General features: G+C 46.4%; 1 protein-coding gene across 1 annotated transcript; it reads left to right on the top strand.

The window, feature by feature from the left end:
* On the top strand, window positions 1-22,868 carry LOC138267511 (mucosal pentraxin-like). Its single transcript, XM_069216514.1, has 3 exons — window positions 1-111; window positions 15,377-15,448; window positions 18,645-22,868. Exons 2-3 carry the CDS (start codon window positions 15,391-15,393, stop codon window positions 19,310-19,312), a joined length of 726 nt encoding a protein of 241 aa, XP_069072615.1. The 5' UTR covers window positions 1-111; window positions 15,377-15,390; the 3' UTR covers window positions 19,313-22,868.

The raw sequence follows: 22,868 nt of genomic DNA, 5'->3' as shown, positions 1-22,868 counted from the left end.
GGATATGTCACGTGCATCCCACATTTAAGGGGGAGTGCTATAAAGCTCGTGGTTCTGCTGTGCAGTGGAAACTTCCAGACAGAAAGGTGTTTTTTGCATCGCATCTGACTTGTAAGTTTTCCTATATATCGGCTCCCCAAATGCTATATCTTATAGGACTAATTTCAGCAGAAGCCGCATTTACATAGCGCTTCCTATTTCCCTGTTGTGTGTCAAGGCGCACACGCGAGGGGGTAGCGCGCTGCAGCGAGGGGCAGTGCTTGCTTGGCCGCGCTGTTTGCTGTGATCCTGTGTGGGAGGCGCCTTGGTGTCGTGTGAGTGACCGGAGGAGCTGCTCGTACCTTGTCTTGGGGGCAGCGCTGTCCGATGGAGGAGGAACCCCGAGAGGTGGTTGGCAATGTTCATTGTTTTAATGAGTTCCCAGAAGGCGGATTTTAGTATTGAACGTTTCTGGTCTGTTTGTAACCCGCTGCTGCTCTGGGACCTTTGTTTTTAGAAATTCAGATATTTCATTGCCGAGACTTTGAGACCGGATCATACGCTAAGGAGGGCAGACTCCAAAAATATCACTTGGAAAATGTTCTCAAGGGAGGGGCTTCAGTGTGAAGATGGTGGTCCATTCTGAACGAATATAGTGATTCAGATGATAGAAGGGACAACTGGTGGGGTCAGGCAACTTTAGGAAAATATTCTCAGATGCCATGAATTGGAGGCCAAGGGGCGGCCACAGAAATGTGGGGAAGTCACGATAGAGTCTGACACACAAATTAAATATATATTTTTAAAACCCGTGCCCCCCCAAAAAAATGGCAGCAAGGACAACGTTCTAGTAACCGGTTCTTTGTCTGGTTGCTCACAAACAGACGGCTTTATAAAATACCTTCCAAGCCAAGGCGCCTGCGGCGGAGATTTTTGTGTCCCGGCACTTTCCAGGGTGTAACAACAGGTAACGCGGGAGGTAACACACCTGGTGGGGGAGTCACCATAAACCCGAGGGGTAAAGTCCCGCCATGAAGCAGAGCGCCTAGCATGCAGCTCACAGAGCTGTGTGATCTGGACATCTCAGCGGGTTACTGCTTTTGCTGCTGCGATCCCCGTGGCATCTACGTAACAAGTTAAAATGCTTCAATCACAGGTGTGTGTGTTATGTCCCGGAACAACTCTGAAAGCCGATTGAAAGGCATACATGTAGACTTCTCTTGTTTTGTTCTAAAAAATTCCTTATTCTAGAGTTGATAAAAACGATTCCTTTGGATGGTAATCGAGACGTGTTTTAAGTTCTATATAAATATTTCTTAGTGTAATTGTTCAAATAGAAAGATCGGAACTTACAGGCCTGCATATCTATTACATATCGAGCTTGGGAAGCTGAAACCCCTCCCTCCAAAGCTTGGTGTAGCCCAAGTGACAAGCCGAGTGCCTCTGTTTCCTGGATGGCGTTGCCATCAGTGTTAAAGGTTCAGCCAGCTCTCGGCTGGAACTGGAACAGAAGGAGTGCTGATGGCCTACTAAGTGAGGCGTTTGTGTTGGGCTCAGAAGGCACTGACAGTCAGAGCCCCTCCCCCATCCTGCACACAGCAGGAGACGCGGCTGCAAAGCATCTCTCCATAGCAAGCAAGGATCCTGGATCCTGGATCCGGCTCAGTAGGAGCCGCCGACCCTGGGTCTGGATGGATCCACTCATCTCCATCACGAGATGAAAGAGGGAGGAAAAAGGAGAGGTAAAGAAGGAATGACAGGGAGAATGATGTTCCTAACATAAATAGTTAGATAAATAAAAAAAAAAAAAGAAGGAATGAGAAAAGAGGGCGAGTGTGGGAAGGGAAGAGACTGGGTACTAACACTCATTCTGGGGGACCTGAACCTACTTCTCATCATCAGACTTTGAGCTTCAAACAGGTGGCAGAAGAGGCGCAAGAAGCGAGAGAAAGATGGGAAACAGTCACGCAGGGAGAAGGGGGGGGGGGGGGGGGGGGGGGTAGAACGGACCTTCAGGAGTTATTAGGGTGACCACCCGTCCGTAAATTTCACGGACTGTCCGTAATTTCGCCCTGCCGTCCGTTGTCCGTGATGAAAGGCTTAACGGACGGCATTTGTCCGTAATTTTAGCCTTTCACCAAATGGACAAGGGAAGGTAGTGCGAAATTACGGGTGATTAGTTTCCCCAGCAGCTTTCAAAGGCAGGGAGTCTCCTGTGCTCTGAGGGAGGGAGGGGCAGACAGATAAGAATCAGACCCTCTTGCCAGGGGGTCTCCTTACCTAAAGACATGCAAATGTGTGCAACTGGTAGATCTGCAAATGCAAAGGGGCTTGAAAACCTGCATTGACATTGCTAAAAGGAGTCACTTGAAGTTTTCTGGTGGCAAAGATATTTCTTTTAGAGAGGTATTGTAATGGTGTTCCAAGGTGAGCTGTGGAGTGTGTGGTTTTAATGAAGTGTTATAACATTTTTTAGTACTAGGTATAAACTGTATATTATTCAAATCTGTATTTGAGAAGCGCTTTTTTTTATTTAACCGAAATGTATTTGCGCATTTTATAGCACCTTTTATTATGATGTAATTGTATTTTTCACAGTTCTTTTAGCGACCTTGGTACCTCATAGTACTAACAAACATTGGCAAAGCCAACAGGTCTCGCCTACGAAAGAGTTATTGTCTTTGCTAATGTGTTTTAGCCATTAGCCATGTTATACACCAGAGTACCTGCTGTTCAGCATGGCTTAAGGTTAGTGGCATAATTGTGTGGAGTGGAGTAGAGTGGCTTAGGAGCAGTGGCGTAGAGCCCAGTGGTGCAAAGTACAGTGCAGTGGGGTACAGTGCAGTTGTTTAGAGTGCGTTAGCGTAGAGTGCAGTGGTTTAGAGTGCAGTGGCATGGAGTGGCGTGGGACAGAGTAGAGTGGCATAGAGTGCAGTGGAGTAGAGTGGCATACAATAGAGTGGCAGAAAGAGCAGTAGTGTAGAGTGGTACAGTGGCATAGATTGCAGAGCAGACTTGCGTTGCCGGGAGTGCAGTGGCGTAGTGTAGAGTGGTGCAGAGTAGAGTATAGTGCTGTAGAGTGGAGTGATGCAGAGTAGAGTGGCATAGAATGCAGTGGCATAGAATGCAGTAGTACATAGCAGATTGGTGTATAGTACAGTGGTGGACAGTGCAACGCTGTGGAGTAGAGTGTCAGTGCAGTGATGTAGAGTGGCACAGAGAGCAGTGGCGTAGAGTACAGTGGTACAGAGTAGAGGGCAGTGGAGTACAGTGTAGTTGTTTAGAGTGCATTGGCGCAGAGTGCAGTGGCATAGAGTGGCATGGGGTAGAGTTACATAGAGTGCAGTGGAGTAGCAGAGACTGCAGCAATGCAGAGTGGTGCAGTGTCAGAGTGCAGAGTAGACTCATGTGGCATAGAGTGCAGTGGTGTAGAGTGGTGCACAGAGGAGTATTGTAGAGTGGTGTAGAGTAGAGTATAGTGCCTAGAGTTCAGTGGCGCAGAGTAGAGTGGTGTAGAGTGCAGAGCTGCAGAGTAGAGTAGAGTGTCAGTGCAGTGGTGTAGCGTGGTACAGAGAACAGTGGCATAGAGTACAGTGGTTCAGAGTAAAGGGCAGTGGCACACAGTGCAGTTGTTTAGAGTGCACTGGTGTAGAGTGCAGTTGCATAGAGTGGCATTGGGAAGGGTAGAGTGGCATAGAGTGCAGTAGAATAGAGTGTATTGGTGCAGAATGCACTAGTACAGAGCAGAGTGGTGTAGATTATAGTGGCGACCAGTGCAGTGTGCGGGGGGGAAGGCTTAGCAAAGGCAGTGCACGAGCATGGGGTTTCTTCGGGTCAGTGAGTTTACAGGTTCTGGCAGGGCAAGAGAAAGCTGTGCATGATAACCCCAGATGGTGATCCATGGAATGGTCAGTAGGAAACAATGAGCAGTGTATTAAGCCTTCCTTAAAAGTATTTACTGGTAAACCCCATCTAATGCAGGGAGGTGGGCAGCGAGCCACCCATTGGACCTGTGCAGCTGAATAATAGCATTCTAAGCCCAGAAGACCTAATCCACCAGCAGTAACAGGTAACTTTAGAGTGGAAAGAGCTACCCGATGGCACTGCAACAACCAAATCAGATGTGTGGCCTGTCTGAAGAAGCAATGAAGGACGAGCAGGGGAACGTTTGCAAAATAATACTATCATTGGGGTAGCACACCATCTTCGCTAGTGCCACACGGCCCACTAAAGAAAGCAGAAGAGAAGACCAAAAAGCAAACTGGGCTTGGAGGGACCATTCGCTCTGCCGAGATTTTCATCCTGGAAATTAGTGTAAGAATGGTAGATCTTAATCACTAGATATCAAAAGGTAACTGGTTCATAGTTCAATCTGAGATCTAATTGTATATAAAGGGGAAAACAGTGCCATATGTTTAAGAAACACTAATTACATTTTAAAATGTGTACATTTTGTTTGTAAAATTTACATCCCAAATATTTAGAAGATTCAATGTGTACTTGACACTTAAGGATAACCCAGATCTCTAGTTTGGCTTTTGCTCAATTTCAAAACCACTTAAAGACATGGACAAAGCAGGCAATTGCCTTGCACAACCTTGCAAGGGGTCTGCCCCCTGCTCACCCTTCACAAGCACTAACAGCGAACCATTGAACCAGAAGAGTTTGCCAAGGTGGATGGGTGTTGCTTGTTCGACCAATTGACAGTGCCTATTCTGTTTCGCTCCTGTGTGCAGAGACAACTCCCCAGGTACCCAATACCTTCGAATAGTCTTGGTGGACCCACCTTGTCTGATTTTAGGAATTGTCCCACCTTGTTCTTCTCTTCTTTATTTATCCAGTTTTTATCAACAACGCTTTGAATTACTTGCTGAGGATCTCCCATTTGATCTCAATTTCATCCTCCTCTTTTATTATCTTTGATTGGTAGTCCAGGCTCCCATTTCTGAGATAAATGTAGAGTCCCTGACATACACTCTAGTGCAGTGAGACTACAGACAAATTATGGGTGCCTCACATCCTGACATTAGGTGTGAGACTGTCGTCCACACCATCTGCCCAGCCTCTTTAAAAAAAAATGGAGGTTTAAAGTCCATGGGCGGTTGGGGTAAGCCAGATGTTTTTGTTCAATTTGTTTAAATTAGCATAAGGTTATTTACCTTAATGTTTCCCATACTGTTTGCCAGGGGTTTTAAAATGTACAGAAACATAATCAAAATGTTGCTGTTACTTTCTCTTCAAGAAAGATCGGATAGATTTGGGTAGGGGCGGATGGTCTTTCCATAGTAATGAAGGGCATTAATTTACTACTGAACAAGGACGTAATGTGACACCTGAATGTAGCATACCAGGAGGCAATCACAAAAAGACCACAGTGAATAAAAAGTGCTATGTTAAAAAAAGAGTAAATAAATGCACTGACAAAATAGTGAGGCATGGCCTCTCTTGTGTGTGTCTGTAAAACTGACGTTTGTTCTTGAATTTTTGTCCTGAATTTTGACCCTTTGTCCTGAATTTTTGTCCTGAATTTTGACCCTTTGTCCTGAATTTTTTACAGTCCTGTCCAGAATTTGCCTCAATCCCAGGTGGTCACCCTAGGAGTTATGGAGGGAGGCGAAGCGCAGAGACAGTCAGAGGAGCGAGGTGCAGAGACAGTCAGAGGAGTGAAGTGCAGAGACAGTCAGAGGAGTGAGGTGCAGAGACAGTCAGAGGAGCGAGGTGCAGAGACCGTCAGAGGAGTGAGGTGCAGAGACCGTCAGAGGAGTGAGGTGCAGAGTGACAGAGTCAGAGGAGTGAGGTGCAAAGTGACAGAGTCAGCGGAGTGAGGTGCAGAGACAGTCAGAGGAGTGAGGTGCAGAATGACAGAGTCAGAGGAGTGAGGTGCAGAGACAGTCAGAGGACTGAGGTGCAGTCAGGGCCCAGGGCGCCCCGGGGTCCCAGCCCTCGGTACCAGGCCGCGCTGGCTGCAGCTCCGGACGCCTACCAACCTTTCCAAAGAGCATTAAACAAACATGAAGGAAGAAGAGAGACAAAAAGGCAACAGTGGAGAGAGAGAATAAGAGGGGAGTGGACGGATAAAGAGCAAATGAGAGGGCGGGAAGAGAGAAAGAAAGACTGGTGAGACGGTTAAAGGGTCACTCACTAGAGAAGGAGAGAGAAGAGGGGGTGAGAGAGTCGAACCAGATAAAAAAAGGGGGGGTAAAAAGACAGCAGAGGTGTGAGACGGAGAAAGAGAGAACGTGTTTGATGCAGAGACGGCGACGGCGGCCCAGAAAGAGACAGAGAGAATAAGAAAAGAGATTGCATGAAAGAAGACAGGACATGTAGGTGAAAATGAGAGTCCAGGTATCCCGTGTCTTCCCGTCTCCTCGGGCGGATGAACACACTGACACCCACAGAGGTTACATCTGGAGGACTATCACTCTTTAGTGTTAATACGTGTTTTCCATTTCCTCTTCTGCTTGAACCCTGTGACTTAAGACTGGAAGTGCTGGTTCCATCCTCCTGCGGGTGGGGAGCCAAAAACATCCAGCCAGCAGAACCTGTCTGTAAATGAAAGGAGGGTGGGGGTGTGGGAGCCGCTTCCCGCAGAGGCCCCATTGCTTCAGACCTGTAAAGCTCTTTACTGCCTAGACTGCTGAACGCGATGCATTGTGGTACATTGAGTCCTCGAGTTCACCAGTCAGTCAAACACTGTTGCTGCCACATACTGTCCATGTCAGGAGGCCTTCTTCGGACTCCAGTCCTGCACCGCTTTCTGCTCTCGGAGAAGAGCAATCTTTCCAGGGGCGCAGCTATCCACAGTGGACCAGGTGCAGTTGCACCAGGCTCTCAGACATCATTCCCCTGCCAGTGTTTATTACCATGTGTTCAATGTGGCCCTCATTGTAGATGAAGCCTCACTGTGGGCGTATTTTATACTCATGTCCCCTGTACATTCACACACTGCTCACCATCGTTTAAAAAAAAATCATACCCCCTTAAGGTCCCTGTAGATGCACGCGCTTCTCACCGCCACCTATATAAAGCAGCCATTCCTAATGCTCCTGTAGATGCACACACTTCTCACCGCCACCTATATAAAGCAGCCATTCCTAATGCCCCTGTAGATGCACACACTTCTCACCGCCACCTATATAAAGCATCCATTCCTAATGCCCCTGTAGATGCACGCGCTTCTCACCGCCACCTATATAAAGCAGCCCTTCCTAATGCCCTGTAGATGCACACACTTCTCACCACCACCTTTATAAAGCAGCCACTCCTAATGCCGTCACCTATGTAAAGCAGCCATTCCTAATGCTCCTGTAGATGCACACACTTCTCACCGCGACCTATATAAAGCAGCCATTCCTGATGCTCCTGAAGATGCACGCGCTTCTCACCGCCACCTATATAAAGCAGCCATTCCTAATGCTCCTGTAGATGCACGCACTTCTCACCGCCACCTATATAAAGCAGCCCTTCTTAATGCCCTGTAGATGCACACACTTCTTACCGCCACCTATATAAACCAGCCACTCCTAATGCCGCCACCTATATAAACCAGCCACTCCTAATGCCCCTGTAGATGCACACACTTCTCTCACCACCACCTATATAAAGCAGCCATTCCTAATGCTCCTGTAGATGCACGCGCTTCTCACTGCCACGTATATAAAGCAGCCATTCCTAATGCTCCTGTAGATGCACACACTTCTCACCGCCACCTATATGAAGCAGCCACTCCTAATTCCGCCACCTATATAAAGCAGCGATTCCTAATGCCCCTGTAGATGCACACACTTCTCACCGCCACCTATATAAAGCAGCCATTCCTAATGCTCCTGTAGATGCACACACTACTCACCGCCCCCTATATAAAGCAGCCATTCCTAATGCCCCTGTAGATGCACACACTTCTCACCGCCACCCATATAAAGCAGAAATTCCTAGTGCTCCTGTAGATGCACACACTTCTCACCGCCACCTATATGAAGCAGCAATTCCTAGTGCTCCTGTAGATGCACTCACTTCTCACCGCCACCTATATGAAGCAGCCACTCCTAATGCCGCCCCCTATATAAAGCAGCCATTCCTAATGCCCCTGTAGATGCACTCGCTACTCACCGCCACCTATATAAAGAAGTCACTCCTAATGCCCATGTAGATTCACACGCTTTTCACCGCCACCTATATAAAGCAGCCCTTCCTAATGCCACTGTAGATGCACACACTTCTCACCGCCACCTATATAAAGCAGCCATTCCTAATGCCCCTGTAGATGCACGCACTTTTCACGCCACCTATATAAAGCAGCCATTCCTAATGCCCTTAGATGCACACACTTCTCACCGCCATCTACATAAACTAGCCCTTCCTAATGCTCCTGTAGATACAGGTGCTTCTCACCGCCACCTATATAAAGCAGCCATTCCTGATGCTCCTGTAGATGCACACACTTCTCACCGCCACCTATATAAAGCAGCCATTCCTAATGCCCCTGTAGATGCATGCACTTCTCACCGCCCCCTATATAAAGCAGCCATTCCTAATGCTCCTGTAGATGCACACGCTTCTAACCGCCCCCTATATGAGGCAGCCATTCCTAATGCCCCTGTAGATGCACATGCTTCTCACTGTCCCCTATATAAAGCAGCCATTCGTAATGTCCCTGTAGATGCACACACTGCTCACCGCCACCTACATCAAGCAGCCATTCCTAATGTCCCTGTAGATGCACGCGCTTCTCACTGCCACATATATAAAGTAGCCATTCCTAATGCCCCTGTAGATGCACACGCTTCTCACCGCCCCCTATATAAAGCAGCCATTCCTAATGCCCCTGTAGATGCAGGCGCTTCTCACCGCCACCTATATAAAGCAGCCACTTCTAATGCCCCTGTAGATGCACGCCCTTCTCACCGCCACCTATATAAAGCAGCCACTCCTAATGCCCCTGTAGATGCACTCGCTTCTCACCGCCAGCTATATAAAGCAGCCATTCCTAATGCCCCTGTAGATGCACTTGCTTCTCACCGCCCCCTATAGAAAGCAGCCATTCCTAATGTCCCTGTAGATGCACACACTGCTCACCGCCACCTATATAAAGCAGCGATTCCTAATCTCCCTGTAGATGCACGCGCTTCTCACTGCCACCTATACAAAGCAGCCATTCCTAATGCCCCTGTAGATGCACACGCTTTTCACCGCCACCTATATAAAGCAGCCATTCCTAATGTCTTGTAGATGCACACGCTTCTCACCACCCCTATATAAAGCAGCCCTTCCTAATGCTCCTGTAGATGGACACACTTCTCAACACCACCTATATGAAGCAGCCACTCCTAATGCCACCCCTATATAAAGCAGCCATTCCTAATGCCCCTGTAGATGCACTCGCTTCTCACCGCCACCTATATAAAGCAGCCACTCCTAATGCCCCGGTAGATGCACGCACTTTTCACCGCCACCTACATAAAGCAGCCATTACTAATGCCCCTGTAGATGCACACGCTTTTCACCACCACCTATATAAAGCAGCCCTTCCTAATGCCCCTGTAGATGCACACACTTTCACTGCCACCTATATAAAGCAGCCCTTCCTAATGCCCCTGTAGATGCACACACTTCTCACTGCCACCTATATAAAGCAGCCATTCCTAATGCCCCTGTAGATGCACGCACTTTTCATTGCCACCTATATAAAGCAGCCATTCCTAATGCCCCTGTAGATGCATGCGCTTTTCACCGCCACCTATATAAAGCAGCCATTCCTAATGCCCTGTAGATGCATGTGCTTTTCACCGCCACCTATATAAAGCAGCCATTCCTAATGCCCCTGTAGATGCACACACTTCTCACCGCCCCCTATTTAAAGCAGCCATTCCTAATGCCCCTGTTGACGCACACGCTTCTCACCGCCCCCTATATAAAGCAGCCATTCCTAATGTCCCTGTAGATGCACACACTGCTCACTGTCACCTATATAAAGCAGCCATTTCTAATGTCCCTGTAGATGCACGTGCTTCTCACTGCCACCTATACAAAGCAGCCATTCCTAATTCCCCTGTAGATGCACACACTTCTCACCGCCACCTATATAAAGCAGCCATTCCTAATGCTCCTGTAGATGCACACGCTTCTCACCGCCCCCTATATAAAGCAGCCATTCCTAATGCCCCTGTAGATGCACACGCTTCTCACCGCCACCTACATAAAGCAGCAATTCCTAATGCACCTGTAGATGCGCACACACTGCTCACCGCCACCTACATAAAGCAGCCATTCCTAATACTCCTGTAGATGCACTCGCTTCTCACCGCCAACTACATGAAGCAGCCACTCCTAATGCCCCTGTAGATGCACACACTGCTCACCGCCGCCTATATAAAGCAGCCACTTCTAATGCCACAGTAGATGCACTCGCTTCTCACCGCTACCTCTATAAAGCAGCCATTCCTAATGCCCTGTAGATGCACGCGCTTCTCACCGCTACCTCTATAAAGCAGCCACTACTAATGCCCCTGTAAATGCACGCCCTGCTCACCGCCACCTATATAAAGCAGCCACTCCTAATGCCCCTGTAGATGCACACACTTCTCACCGCCACCTATATAAAGCAGCCATTCCTAATGCCCCTGTAGATGCACACACTTCTCACCGCCACATATATAAAGCAGCCATTCCTAATACTCCTGTAGATGCACGCGCTCCTCACCGCTACCTATATAAAGCAGCCATTCCTAATGGTCCTGTAGATGCACACAATTCTTACCGCCACCTATATAAAGCAGCCCTTCCTAATGCCCTGTAGATGCACACACTTCTCACCGTCACCTATATAAAGCAGCCACTCCTAATGCCGCCACCTATATAAAGCAGCCATTCCTAATGCCCCTGTAGATGCACACACTTCTCACTGCCACCTGTATAAAGCAGCCATTCCTAATGCTCCTGTAGATGCATGTGCCTGTCACCGCCACCTATATAAAGCAGCCATTCCTAATGCTCCTGTAGATGCACGCACTTCTCACCGCCACCTATATAAAGCAGCCCTTCCTAATGCCCCGTAGATGCACACACTTCTCACCGCCACCTATATAAAGCAGCCAATCCTAATGCCGCCACCTATATAAAGCAGCCATTCCTAATGCCCCTGTAGATGCACGTGCTTCTCACCACCCCCTATATAAAGCAGCCATTCCTAATGCCCCTGTAGATGCACTCGCTTCTCACCGCCACCTACATAAAGCTGCCATTCCTAATGCCCCTGTAGATGCACGCGCTTCTCACCGCCACCTATATAAAGCAGCCATTCCTAATGCTCCTGTAGATGCACGCGCTTCTCACCGCCACCTATATGAAGCAGCCATTCCTAATGCCCCTGTAGATGCACGCGCTTTTCACCGCCAGCTATATAAAGCAGCTATTCCTAATGCCCTGTAGATGCACGTGCTTTTCACTGCCACCTATATAAAGCAGCCATTCCTAATGCCCCTGTAGATGCACACACTTCTCACCGCCCCCTATATAAAGCAGGCATTCCTAATGCCCCTGTAGATGCAAACGCTTCTCATCGCCCCCTATAAGAAGCAGACATTCCTAATGTCCCTGTAGATGTACACACTGCTCACCGCCGCCTATATAAAGCAGCCATTCCTAATGTCCCTGTAGATGCACACACTTCTCACCACCACCTATATAAAGAAGCCATTCCTAATGCTCCTGTAGATGCACCCGCTTCTCACCGCCCCCTATATAAAGCAGCCATTCCTAATGCCGCTGTAGATGCATGCGCTTTTCACCGCCACCTAAATAAAGCAGCCACTCCAAATGCCCCTGTAGATGCACACGCTTCTCACCGCCGCCTACATAAATCAGGCACTACTAATGTCGCCACCTATATAAAGCAGCCATTCCTAATGCCCCTGTAGATGCACACGCTTCTCACGCCCCCTATATAAAGCAGCCATTCCTAAAGCCCCTGTAGATGCAGGCGCTTCTCATCCCCACCTGTATAAAGCAGCCACTCCTAATGCCCTGTAGATGCACGCTCTTCTCACCACCCCCTATATAAAGCAGCCATTCCTAATGCCCCTGTAGATGCACTCGCTTCTCACCGCCACCTACATAAAGCAGCCACTCCTAATGCCCCTGTAGATGCACGCGCTTCTCACCACCACCTATATAAAGCAGCCACTTCTAATGCCCCTGTAGATGCACGCCCTACTCACTGCCACCTATATAAAGCAGCCATTCCTAATGCCCTTGTAGATGCACTCGCTTCTCACCGCCACCTATATAAAGCAGCCATTCCTAATGCCCCTGTAGATGCACTTGCTTCTCACCGCCACCTATATAAAGCAGCCACTCCTAATGCCACTGTAGATGCACTCGCTTCTCGCCGCCACCTATATAAAGCAGCCACTCCTAATGCCGCCACCTATATAAAGCAGCCATTCCTAATGCCCCTGTAGATGCACACACTTCTCACCGCCCCTATATAAAGCAGCCATTCCTAATGCTCCTGTAGATGCACGCACTTCTCACTGCCACCTATATAAAGCAGCCCTTCCTGATGCCCTGTATATTCACACACTTCTCACCGCCACCTATATAAAGCAGCCACTCCTAATGCCGCCACCTATATAAAGCAGCCATTCCTAATTCCCCTATAGATGCACACACTTCTCACCGCCACCTATGTAAAGCAGCCATTCCTAATGGTCCTGTAGATGCACTTGCTTCTCACTGCCACCTATATAAAGCAGCCACTCCTAATGCCACTGTAAATGTACTCGCTTCGCACCGCCACCTATATAAAGCATCCATTCCTAATGCCCCTGTAGATGCACGCGCTTCTCACCGCCACCTATGTAAAGCAGCCATTCCTAATGCTCCTGTAGATGCACACAGTTCTCACTGCCATCTATATGAAGCAGCCACTCCTAATGCCGCCACCTATATAAAGCAGCGATTCCTAATTCCCCTGTAGATGCACGCCCTACTCACTGCCACCTATATAAAGCAGCCACTCCTAATGCCCTTGTAGATGCACTCGCTTCTCACCGCCACCTATATAAAGCAGCCATTCCTAATGCCCCTGTAGATGCACCTGCTTCTCACCGCCACCTATATAAAGCAGCCACTCCTAATGCCACTGTAGATGCACTCGCTTCTCACCGCCACCTATATAAAGCAGCCACTCCTAATGCCGCCACCTATATAAAGCAGCCATTCCTAATGCCCCTGTATATGCACACAATTCTCACCGCCCCCTATATAAAGCAGCCATTCCTAATGCTCCTGTAGATGCATGCACTTCTCACTGCCACCTATATAAAGCAGCCCTTCCTAATGCCCTGTATATTCACACACTTCTCACCGCCACCTATATAAAGCAGCCACTCCTAATGCCGCCACCTATGTAAAGCAGCCATTCCTAATTCCCCTATAGTTGCACACACTTCTCACCGCCACCTATATAAAGCAGCCATTCCTAATGCTCCTGTAGATGCACTTGCTTCTCACTGCCACCTATATAAAGCAGCCACTCCTAATGCCACTGTAAATGTACTCGCTTCTCACTGCCACCTATATAAAGCAGCCATTCCTAATGCCCCTGTAGATGCACGCGCTTCTCACCGCCACCTATATAAAGCAGCCATTCCTAATGCTCCTGAAGATGCACACACTTCTCACTGCCACCTATATGAAGCAGCCACTCCTAATGCTCCTGTAGATGCACACGCTTCTCACTGCCCCCAATATAAAGCAGCCATTCCTAATGCCACTGTAGATGCACACACTTCTCACTGCCACCTATATAAAGCATCCATTCCTAATGCTCCTGTAGATGCACACACTTCTCACCACCAACTATATGAAGCAGCCACTCCTAAGGCCGCCCCCTATATAAAGCAGCCATTCCTGATGCCCTTGTAGATGCACCCGCTTCTCACCGCCACCTATATAAAGCAGCCACTCCCAATGCCCCTGTAGATGCACGCACTTTTCACCGCCACCTATATAAAGCAGCCATTACTAATGCCCCTGTAGATGCACGCGCTTTTCACTGCCACCTACATAAAGCAGCCCTTCCTAATGCCCCTGTAGATGCACACACTTCTCACTGCCACCTATATAAAGCAGCCATTCCTAATGCCCCTGTAGATGCACACACTTTTCACCGCCACCTATAGAAAGCAGCCATTCCTAATGCCCCTGTAGATGCACACACTTCTCACTGCCACTTATATGAAGCAGCCACTCCTAATGCCGCCACCTATATAAAGCAGCGATTCCTAATGCCCCTGTAGATGCACACACTTCTCACCACCACCTATATAAAGCAACCATTCCTAATGCTCCTGTAGATGCACACGCTTCTCACTGCCCCCAATATAAAGCAGCCATTCCTAATGCCCCTGTAGATGCACACACTTCTCACTGCCACCTATATAAAGCAGCCATTCCTAATGCTCCTGTAGATGCACACACTTCTCACCACCAGCTATATGAAGCAGCCACTCCTAAGGCCGCCCCCTATATAAAGCAGCCATTCCTGATGCCCCTGTAGATGCACTCGCTTCTCACCGCCACCTATATAAAGCAGCCACTCCTAATGCCCCTGTAGATGCAAACACTTTTCACCGCCACCTATATAAAGCAGCCATTACTAATGCCCCTGTAGATGCACGCGCTTTTCACTGCCACCTACATAAAGCAGCCCTTCCTAATGCCCCTGTAGATGCACATACTTCTCACTGCCACCTATATAAAGCAGCCATTCCTAATGCCCCTGTAGATGCACACAGTTTTCACCGCCACCTATAGAAAGCAGCCATTCCTAATGTGCCTGTAGATGCATGCGTTTCTCATCGCCACCTATATAAAGCAGCCACTCCTAATGCCCTGTAGATGCACGTGCTTCTCACCACCCCTATATAAAGCAGCCATTCCTAATACCCCTGTAGATGCACGCACTTCTCTCCGCCCCTATATAAAGCAGCCACTTGTAATGCTCCTGTAGATGCACGCCCTGCTCACCGCCACCTATATAAATCAGCCACTCTTAATGCCCCTGTAGATGCACTCACTTCTCACCGCCACCTATATAAAGCAGCCATTCCTAAGGCCCCTGTATATGCACTCGCTTCTCACCGCCACCTATATAAAGCAGCCACTCCTAATGTCTCCGTAGATGCACATACTTCTCACCACCAGTTATATGTAACAAACACCACTTAATGCCCCTGGACATTCACACATTTCTCACTACCTCAGCTATGAACATAATCTCTAATTAAACAAAATCCTTGTACTCTTGCATGGGTAGTAGCCTCATCCATTTAGATTTGAAAAAAATGACCTACAGAATACAATGTTATAATTATTTAAATGCTTTACTTTTCAGAACCGTGGGGAAAAATGAGGCTGACCTTTCTGCTCTTTGCCAGCATCATGGGAGCTTTTGCCCAAGGCACAAGTAAGTGTTGTTGAAGCAATGAAGGTACAGTGGTGGAGGTTTGTGGGGTGGTGCGGCGTGGTGCACAATCCTTGCTCTAAAACCAATAATCTGTCCTACCTTGCACCCTGGAGTACTGCCATATTGGGTACACATATCGTCCCTTTTTTCATACTCTGCATCTCTTTGGCTGGACTGTTCCTATTGGAGAGGGGTCAGGACTGATTTCCATATGGCTGGATCCAAACTGAGGTGGCATGATGGGTGAAAATCGATGGACTGTGATGTGGCCGGAGTGATTGCTAGTGGCTGAGATTATTTGAAGCATTCCATCCATTACTTGTTGTTGCAGGGGTGATGTGGGTTATTGCTCACTAAAAGTGTCAGGTGAGTGGAGAGAGTACAGGTAATGGTTATTCTGATAATCTTTGCACTGATCTGCTTATTTAAAACAAGTGAACTTTTATTAATTTGAGGTGGAGGACAGAGATGGACTCGTATGGTTCACTTGTATACCATTAATATCACAGATTCAAGATATCCCCAAAATACAATCAATACATGGTAATAGAAATGCAAGTTTCACTGACTGTAGTTTCCCTTATGATACCATCCTACTTGATACACTTCCAAAGAAAAGTGACTGCAATTGAGAAGAGTTTACTGGAATTGAAGAATTCCTGAAGAATTCCCAACAGCCCCACAGAGGCCAAGAAAAGACATGCTCCAGCTCTACCTTGAAACTCTGGGACTGGAAGTCTGTTACAAAGGACTTCCTGTTCTCTAGGAAACAGGGGTCATGGGTCTTTAGTGAAGCAAGCAACTACCTGTGGAATTGCATTCCAGTATCTGAGAGCGAAGAAGGCCTTGCGAAAATGTGGTGGCCTGCCAGGAAGTAACTTGGGGCCTGATTTAAGAAAAGAGGCACTGCACCAAGTGAAGCGCCACTTTTCTTGCGCCCCTTAGCGCCCCCCTAACGCCACCATGTGCGCACCATATCTAAGATACGGCACACCATGGTGGTAGTTAGGGAACTAGTGTCAACATTTTTTACGCTAGTTTGGAGGTTTGCAGGGTTACCGTAAAAAATGTTGACACTAATCCTGCAAAGCCCGTTGAGGCCCATTGTAAACAATAGTGTGCCTCCTTTTAACGCCTGTTCTGAGCAGGCGTTAAAAGTGCTGAAAAAAATTACACAAAGAAATCTCTTAGGTTTTTTGTGCCATTTTTTAAGACCCCCTAATGGGGAAAGCCCCCTTTGTATACATTATGCCTGGCGCAGACGTATTTTAGCGCAAAGGGTTACAACGTGGTGCAATGCATGCATTGTGCCACTTTGTAAATTTGGTGCAGCGGTTTTGGACTCGTTGGCCCACATTACTGTAAAAGAAAATGACGTAATGTGGCGCAAAGAGGCGCCAGAGGCTATTAAATCTGCCCCTCGCTAAGCAGTTATAACTAGAGGTTTCTCCTCTGTTTCTTTAATCTCTCCCTTGTGCCTAGGAAGTGAATGGGTGATGCGCACATATAGTGCTGGTTCTGCTGCTGTTGAGAAATTCCAGGAATCACTGGAAACTTGACTGGTATCTTTGGAACCAATTCAACGTTTATAGTCTTTTAATGCCCCAAAATGTGTCAGAACTTATCAAAGTGCTTTGACTTGAATGTAATCTGTGTTTTATCCACAACAGATGCACTCTGGGTGAAATCATTTTACTTTTTTGACTCTATGACAGATAGGATGTTACTGCTAGAACAGGTGAAGCCATTGTTAGCTACAGTTTCCCATGTCCTACTCAAGATTTACCTCATTCACAGTTTTTTAAGACCAAAGATAAAATCTTTGAGCGAAATCAGTGGCAAAGGGTGTTGGCTTCTAATCACCCGCACACAATAAATTAATATTGGCTTTTCTCTTTCATGCTTGTTTTCAATGCAGCACTTGTTTTTGCTATAGTTCTAATCCTTGTATCTTAGTTTCTTTATTTGTGTCATTTTAAATATTATATTGGTTTCTTACTTTGTTTGCAAATTCAAAATTAGTTGTTTCACAGCTGTACTGTCATGTTAGCGTGTTGTTTCATATGTACCCAAGAAAAGTCTTGTTATAAGAGATGAGCTAGCCTGGGTGACCTCATAGAGGTCAGATTGCAGATTGGGATCTCAGTTACTGCCCAAGTCCAGATGTAAAATATCTATGCAATAAGTAAAAAGATCCAAATTCCTACACAATTCATTGCTGTTGCCCTTAATCTGGGAATCAACAAAGACCACACAACACAAATGTAATGTTATCTGTGCGGCTGATTTAGTGACACATGTTAAGTTGAATAGAATTGGACCAATAAGCATTGTGTTAATTGTGATCCCTGTGCAACCCTCTGTTTGTGTAGTGATGGGAATTCCAAGTAATGAGAAGTTTGCCTCACCTGGAAATGTATAGGTACAATAAATGATTTCACTCCATGCAGTCTCAAGATGTCAGTCTCTCTGAAATCTGATGAGAAAAATCCCCGGTTATCACCTGGACATCCAGAATTTGTTGCAGGAGGCACCAAAGAGACCCAATTTGTGAGTTTGAACTCGGAAAAGGAGGTACCTACCGGACCCAGCAAAAACCGCACCAATGCTCTCCCTATTCACCACGTCTGCTAAATACCTCAAGCGCCTCCTCCCCACTTGTGATCAGGGTTTTAGTCGGCAGCAACTGTCTATATTTACTATATTCCATTACACTATTTTGTTGCTCATTTACCTTTGAACTAGCTGAAATGCAACCTGTTTTGGATATGTAGATAGAGGGTACACTTACACCCCCCTCTTCCATCTTAGGTACCATATTCGTATCATTACTTTTATTTCATTTTAGATCCCACCCACACTGGGCCACCCTCTAGTCATCCAAGTATTAAGTGTCAGAAATATGACACATTGGAGTAATCCAGACAAAATAGAGAATAAGAAAAAAGATAACTATATAAATAAATGAAAACATAAATACATCAATGGTTGAAGTGTGTTACTAATTAAATCCATCACTTCGCATTTCATATGTCCATAAATTAATGTATGCATCCATAAAATACTGAACACATAAATAGATACATACATCAACCCATTAAGAAATGTATCCGATCAAATGGCTTCTAGACTTTCATGCCATCATCCCTCTTCCAATGGACCATGCATTCTTCATGCCTCTTTTCTTTCGTTGCAGATATGGATGGCCAGGTGTTTCTTTTCGCAACTCGATCAGCCACCAACTACGTGACTCTGAAACAAGACGTAACCACGTTGACGGGTTTCACCGCCTGCGTACGCGCATTCACAGAGCTGACTGCGGGGTTCAGCTACCTTTCTTGCAACAGCCCTTCTCAAGACAACAATCTTCTACTTTTTCACAGGAATTCTAAGGAAAATCCATATGCGGTCCACGTGGGTGGCCCGGAAACACCCTTCAGATCTACAAGCTCCCCCCCACTGGACAGATACCACATATGTGGGACCTGGGATTCGTTCACTGGGGTGGTGCAGATGTTTCTCAATGGGAAGCCACTAGCCAGGAAAGTCATGAAAAAAGGCTACTCCATTCAGGGTCCTCTAAAATGTATTCTTGGCCAAGAGCAGGACTCTTTTGGAGGGAAATTTGACATAAACCAGTCTTTTGTGGGTGAAATTGATAATGTACACGTGTGGGATTATGTGTTATCACCCGCAGATATACACCAGGCCTTTATGAATAACAAACACTTAAACGGCAATGTCATCAGCTGGTGGAACCTCTGGTATGACATCACAGGAGATGTGCTGGTGGAGCCGGTGCAGCAAAGTCATTGTGACAACCAGGCATGTTGTGAGAGTTCCCCAAGATGCAAAACAAACTAGTGGCTGTAGCCTTTTGTGCAGATATTTAGGGCCTGATTTAGAGTTTGGCGGAGGTGTTATCCCATCACAAATTGTGATGGATATCCCATCTGCTGAAATATAAACCCCATTATTTCCTATGGGATTTATAGTTCTTCGGACGGGATATCCGTCACCATTGTGACAGAGTAACCCGGCCGCTGAAATGTAATTCAGGCCCTTTGTGCCTCATTTTGACTTGCAGAGAGTAGCATCCCTGTGGACAGGGATGTAGCTTTGGGGGGTGTATGTGGTGTTACACCCCCCAAATATATGTCATTTTTGATAAATAGTTGGGTGCAGGCTCTTTTAGTCAGGTAGGGTGAGGTGTGTGATGGATTTCAGTGGAATCTTTTACATACACAGTCATAAACGCACACACACACACTCCCTCTCTCTGTTGTGAAAGTCCTAAGAATTGTTAGTTATTTAACAAAATATTATGTTTTGTCCCAGTAGGTACCCCTATCAGTCCACACTCCTCTCCCTTTCCACTGCCTTTAAGGCCCCTCTTGTGCACCCTGCTTGTCACATATTGTATTTTAACATTATATGCCAGGGGGATTGATGGAAAATCTGAAGCGCACCTCCCACAACCCTCCACCCCCAATTTGTTGGCCAAACTACGCCCCCGCCTGTGGAGGACACTATTGTGAGCAACTAGTAGAAGTGGCCCATTGTTTTCAGAACTAGTAATCGCGAAGCACCTGACCTTGTTTCACGAGCAGCAAAACTGCTGTGATTCTGGACAGGAACTGCAGCCAGAGGTATTAGAATTCCATTTAAATGGTTTGTACTGGTCATGAAGCACAGGAAGAATGGCCAAGGGTATTTGCAAAGTTTTGCCCCCTCCCCCCCCACTTCATGCCATCCATGATTCTGATTGGCCACATCACACCATAAACCACAAACATTCAAGAGACTAAAACGTGAAGGTAAGTCTTCAAAGGTTCAAGGCAAATGCTGTGCAATGATTTGAACCCAACCTTGAGGCAGTGGTGCTGGAACAATTTTCAGATTGGGGGTGCTGCCAATAATGGTATATCACAGCAGTCACATGTATTGTGAATAATCCAAGCATCATACAAAAAATACACAAGTACAGCAAATGTTCCACGCCCATTCAGCCGGAGAGTGGGAATGTGTGGTATGCAGCTGGTGGTGCATTTTGGAGCATTGGTGGGGAAGTGCATTGTCGTTTACAGACAGTACATTTTCCTTTGAAGGGCCTCTAAATTTGCATAGACATTCTGTTTTATTGGTAAACCTATGTAGTGCAAAAACAGTAATGTGTGGAAATTGGAGTTCAGCGAATATTTATCATTTGTCCGTCACCAACTAAAGTGTCATGATTTGTTTGATCCTTTCAAATTCTTTATTTCAATAGAATTACAAAAAATGCTTCATTTGTGCTTTCCTAATTGCTGATAAATTTTGGAATATATGGATAGTTAATTTACGGATATTTAAATGTCTTTTGTGAGTTGGAAATATTTGACATCCTACACCCGTTCCTTTCGTTTCCTGCACCCCAACGGTGTTGTCACCTAGATCACTTTTACAACAGTTCTCTCACTTTGCATCAGAGAAATATGAGAACCATCCAGTGTCCGTATAAGCAGCAGTTTGTCAGAGGACTTTGCCTGACATTTGAACTCTGTCGTTGAACAAACAGCTAATGTGACAAGATAAACACAAAATGTACTTGCCTCTTTATTGCTCATAGACCTTCTAAACGCCAGCATGAATCTTATTGGGGGGGGTGCAGCACCCTGAGCTCTTCTACTTCCTGCAGCAGAGAGAATTGAACAGACAAGCCTTCAACTTGCGCGATCGCAGCCTGGCACCGCCAAAACGCTGGAACTAAGACTGTGGTATAACGTGTATGGTAAATATACAAATATAGCTAGTACTTGTCTTTAATAACCAAGGACAATGTGTCATGTCAGATGAGAAATTTCTGCCTTATTTGCCCTTTTAAACTGTTATGTTTTCCAGATACAGGACTTGATTTAGACTACGGAGGTCAGAGTAATGTTCGTCAGGGCAACAATTACTCCGTCCCCATGACTGAAATCAAATCCCCAAAAGTTAGAGATGTCCTGGCCCGAGGGCATCCCTTAACGTTCAATGCTGTCAATGTTTGATGGTCATGACGAAGAGGGAACTTTAAAAAAAAACAAAAAAAAACTGATGTCCAGAACACCACGGGAGTTCTCTCCCATGGTGCATGATTTATTTGTATTTTTACTATCCCTCACCTATCGGTTTTACCTGGCAGTGACAGACAGCAAAAAGCGCAGTTCGACTGCCCCCTGTAAACTGAGCAGACAGTTGGCGTACCTCTGACGGCCCAATTTCTGTCGCGCCGTCAGGGGAGTATTTTGGTGATGGAGCCAGGGTATGCTGCATTGTTACCACATTCATGGTCCGTCCACCTGTAAATCAGGCATGAGGACTGTGAGTATGATGGGAGGGTACAATGTAGAACTCTCCGCAAACTTCTCCATCAGCCCCACAATTCAGACTCATGCACAAAGTCAGTGAGGTTTTAAGTCTTGACTAATTTAGTGAAATGCTCCTGTTCAGTGGTTCCCAACCTGTGGTCCGGGGACCCCTGGGGGTCCGCGAAGCCTTCTCAGGGGGTCCATGAGAGCCTAGAAAATTAAAAAATATGAACAAATATTGACAAATTAGGTCCCCAGCTTCCAGTAATGACTCAGGCGGGGGTCCCCGGATTCCCATTATGATTCAGTGGGGGTCCTTAGAAATCAAAAGGTTGGGAACCACTGCTCTAGTTCAATTCCTTTTCTAATTGTTTCTTCACTTCTGTGACATTTTTCTCCACTACCTTCTATGACTCCTTCTGGAGTCCAAGGATACGTCACAACACGCCCCATGATATCATTAAATATGCAAAATAGCGCTCACCCCCAAAAAGCAGACTCTTCACTGCAAACTCAGGACAAATGTAAAACAAGGTAAGAATGGCAGCCTAGCTTCAGTCGGTGCAGCACTGGGTCAAACAGATAAACGAGACTTCCGGGTCCCAGGCCAAGTGCGCATGTCCCCGTGCCGCGTGCGGGGGCCTACATATTTCTCTTAAGTGCACATTTAAAATTGAATGCGATGGGTGTTTTTGAGTTTCCTGTTCCTGGGACAAGATTTATCATATTAATTTAAGGAATGTGATGCAGAATGAAAAGGTGATGAGGGTTTTATTTGGAAGATGAGAGGCATTATGAAAGGTGTTTTCACACCAGGTTTGTCTGAGAAAGTTTGAAATTCTGATATGAAATTGTTTTGTTTTGCATTTAAATGATTCATTACTTTTGGTCATTGCCGTTATTGCAATTTAATACATGTTCTTGTATGTATAAGGCTGAATGTATTGTTTGTATATCATCTTGTACAGCACAAACCGAGCTGAGCGCCGTTCTGAGTCAAAGACAAAGATATGGCCAGCATGTGATTGTGCTGCTTGCCACCAGATATGGTGAGCTTGTCATTAATTCAAAATAAAAATTCAAATTGGAAA

This window comes from Pleurodeles waltl, chromosome 12 (assembly GCF_031143425.1).
Source record: "Pleurodeles waltl isolate 20211129_DDA chromosome 12, aPleWal1.hap1.20221129, whole genome shotgun sequence".
Lineage (NCBI taxonomy): Eukaryota > Metazoa > Chordata > Amphibia > Caudata > Salamandridae > Pleurodeles > Pleurodeles waltl.
This window is presented reverse-complemented; position numbering and strand designations above follow the sequence as displayed.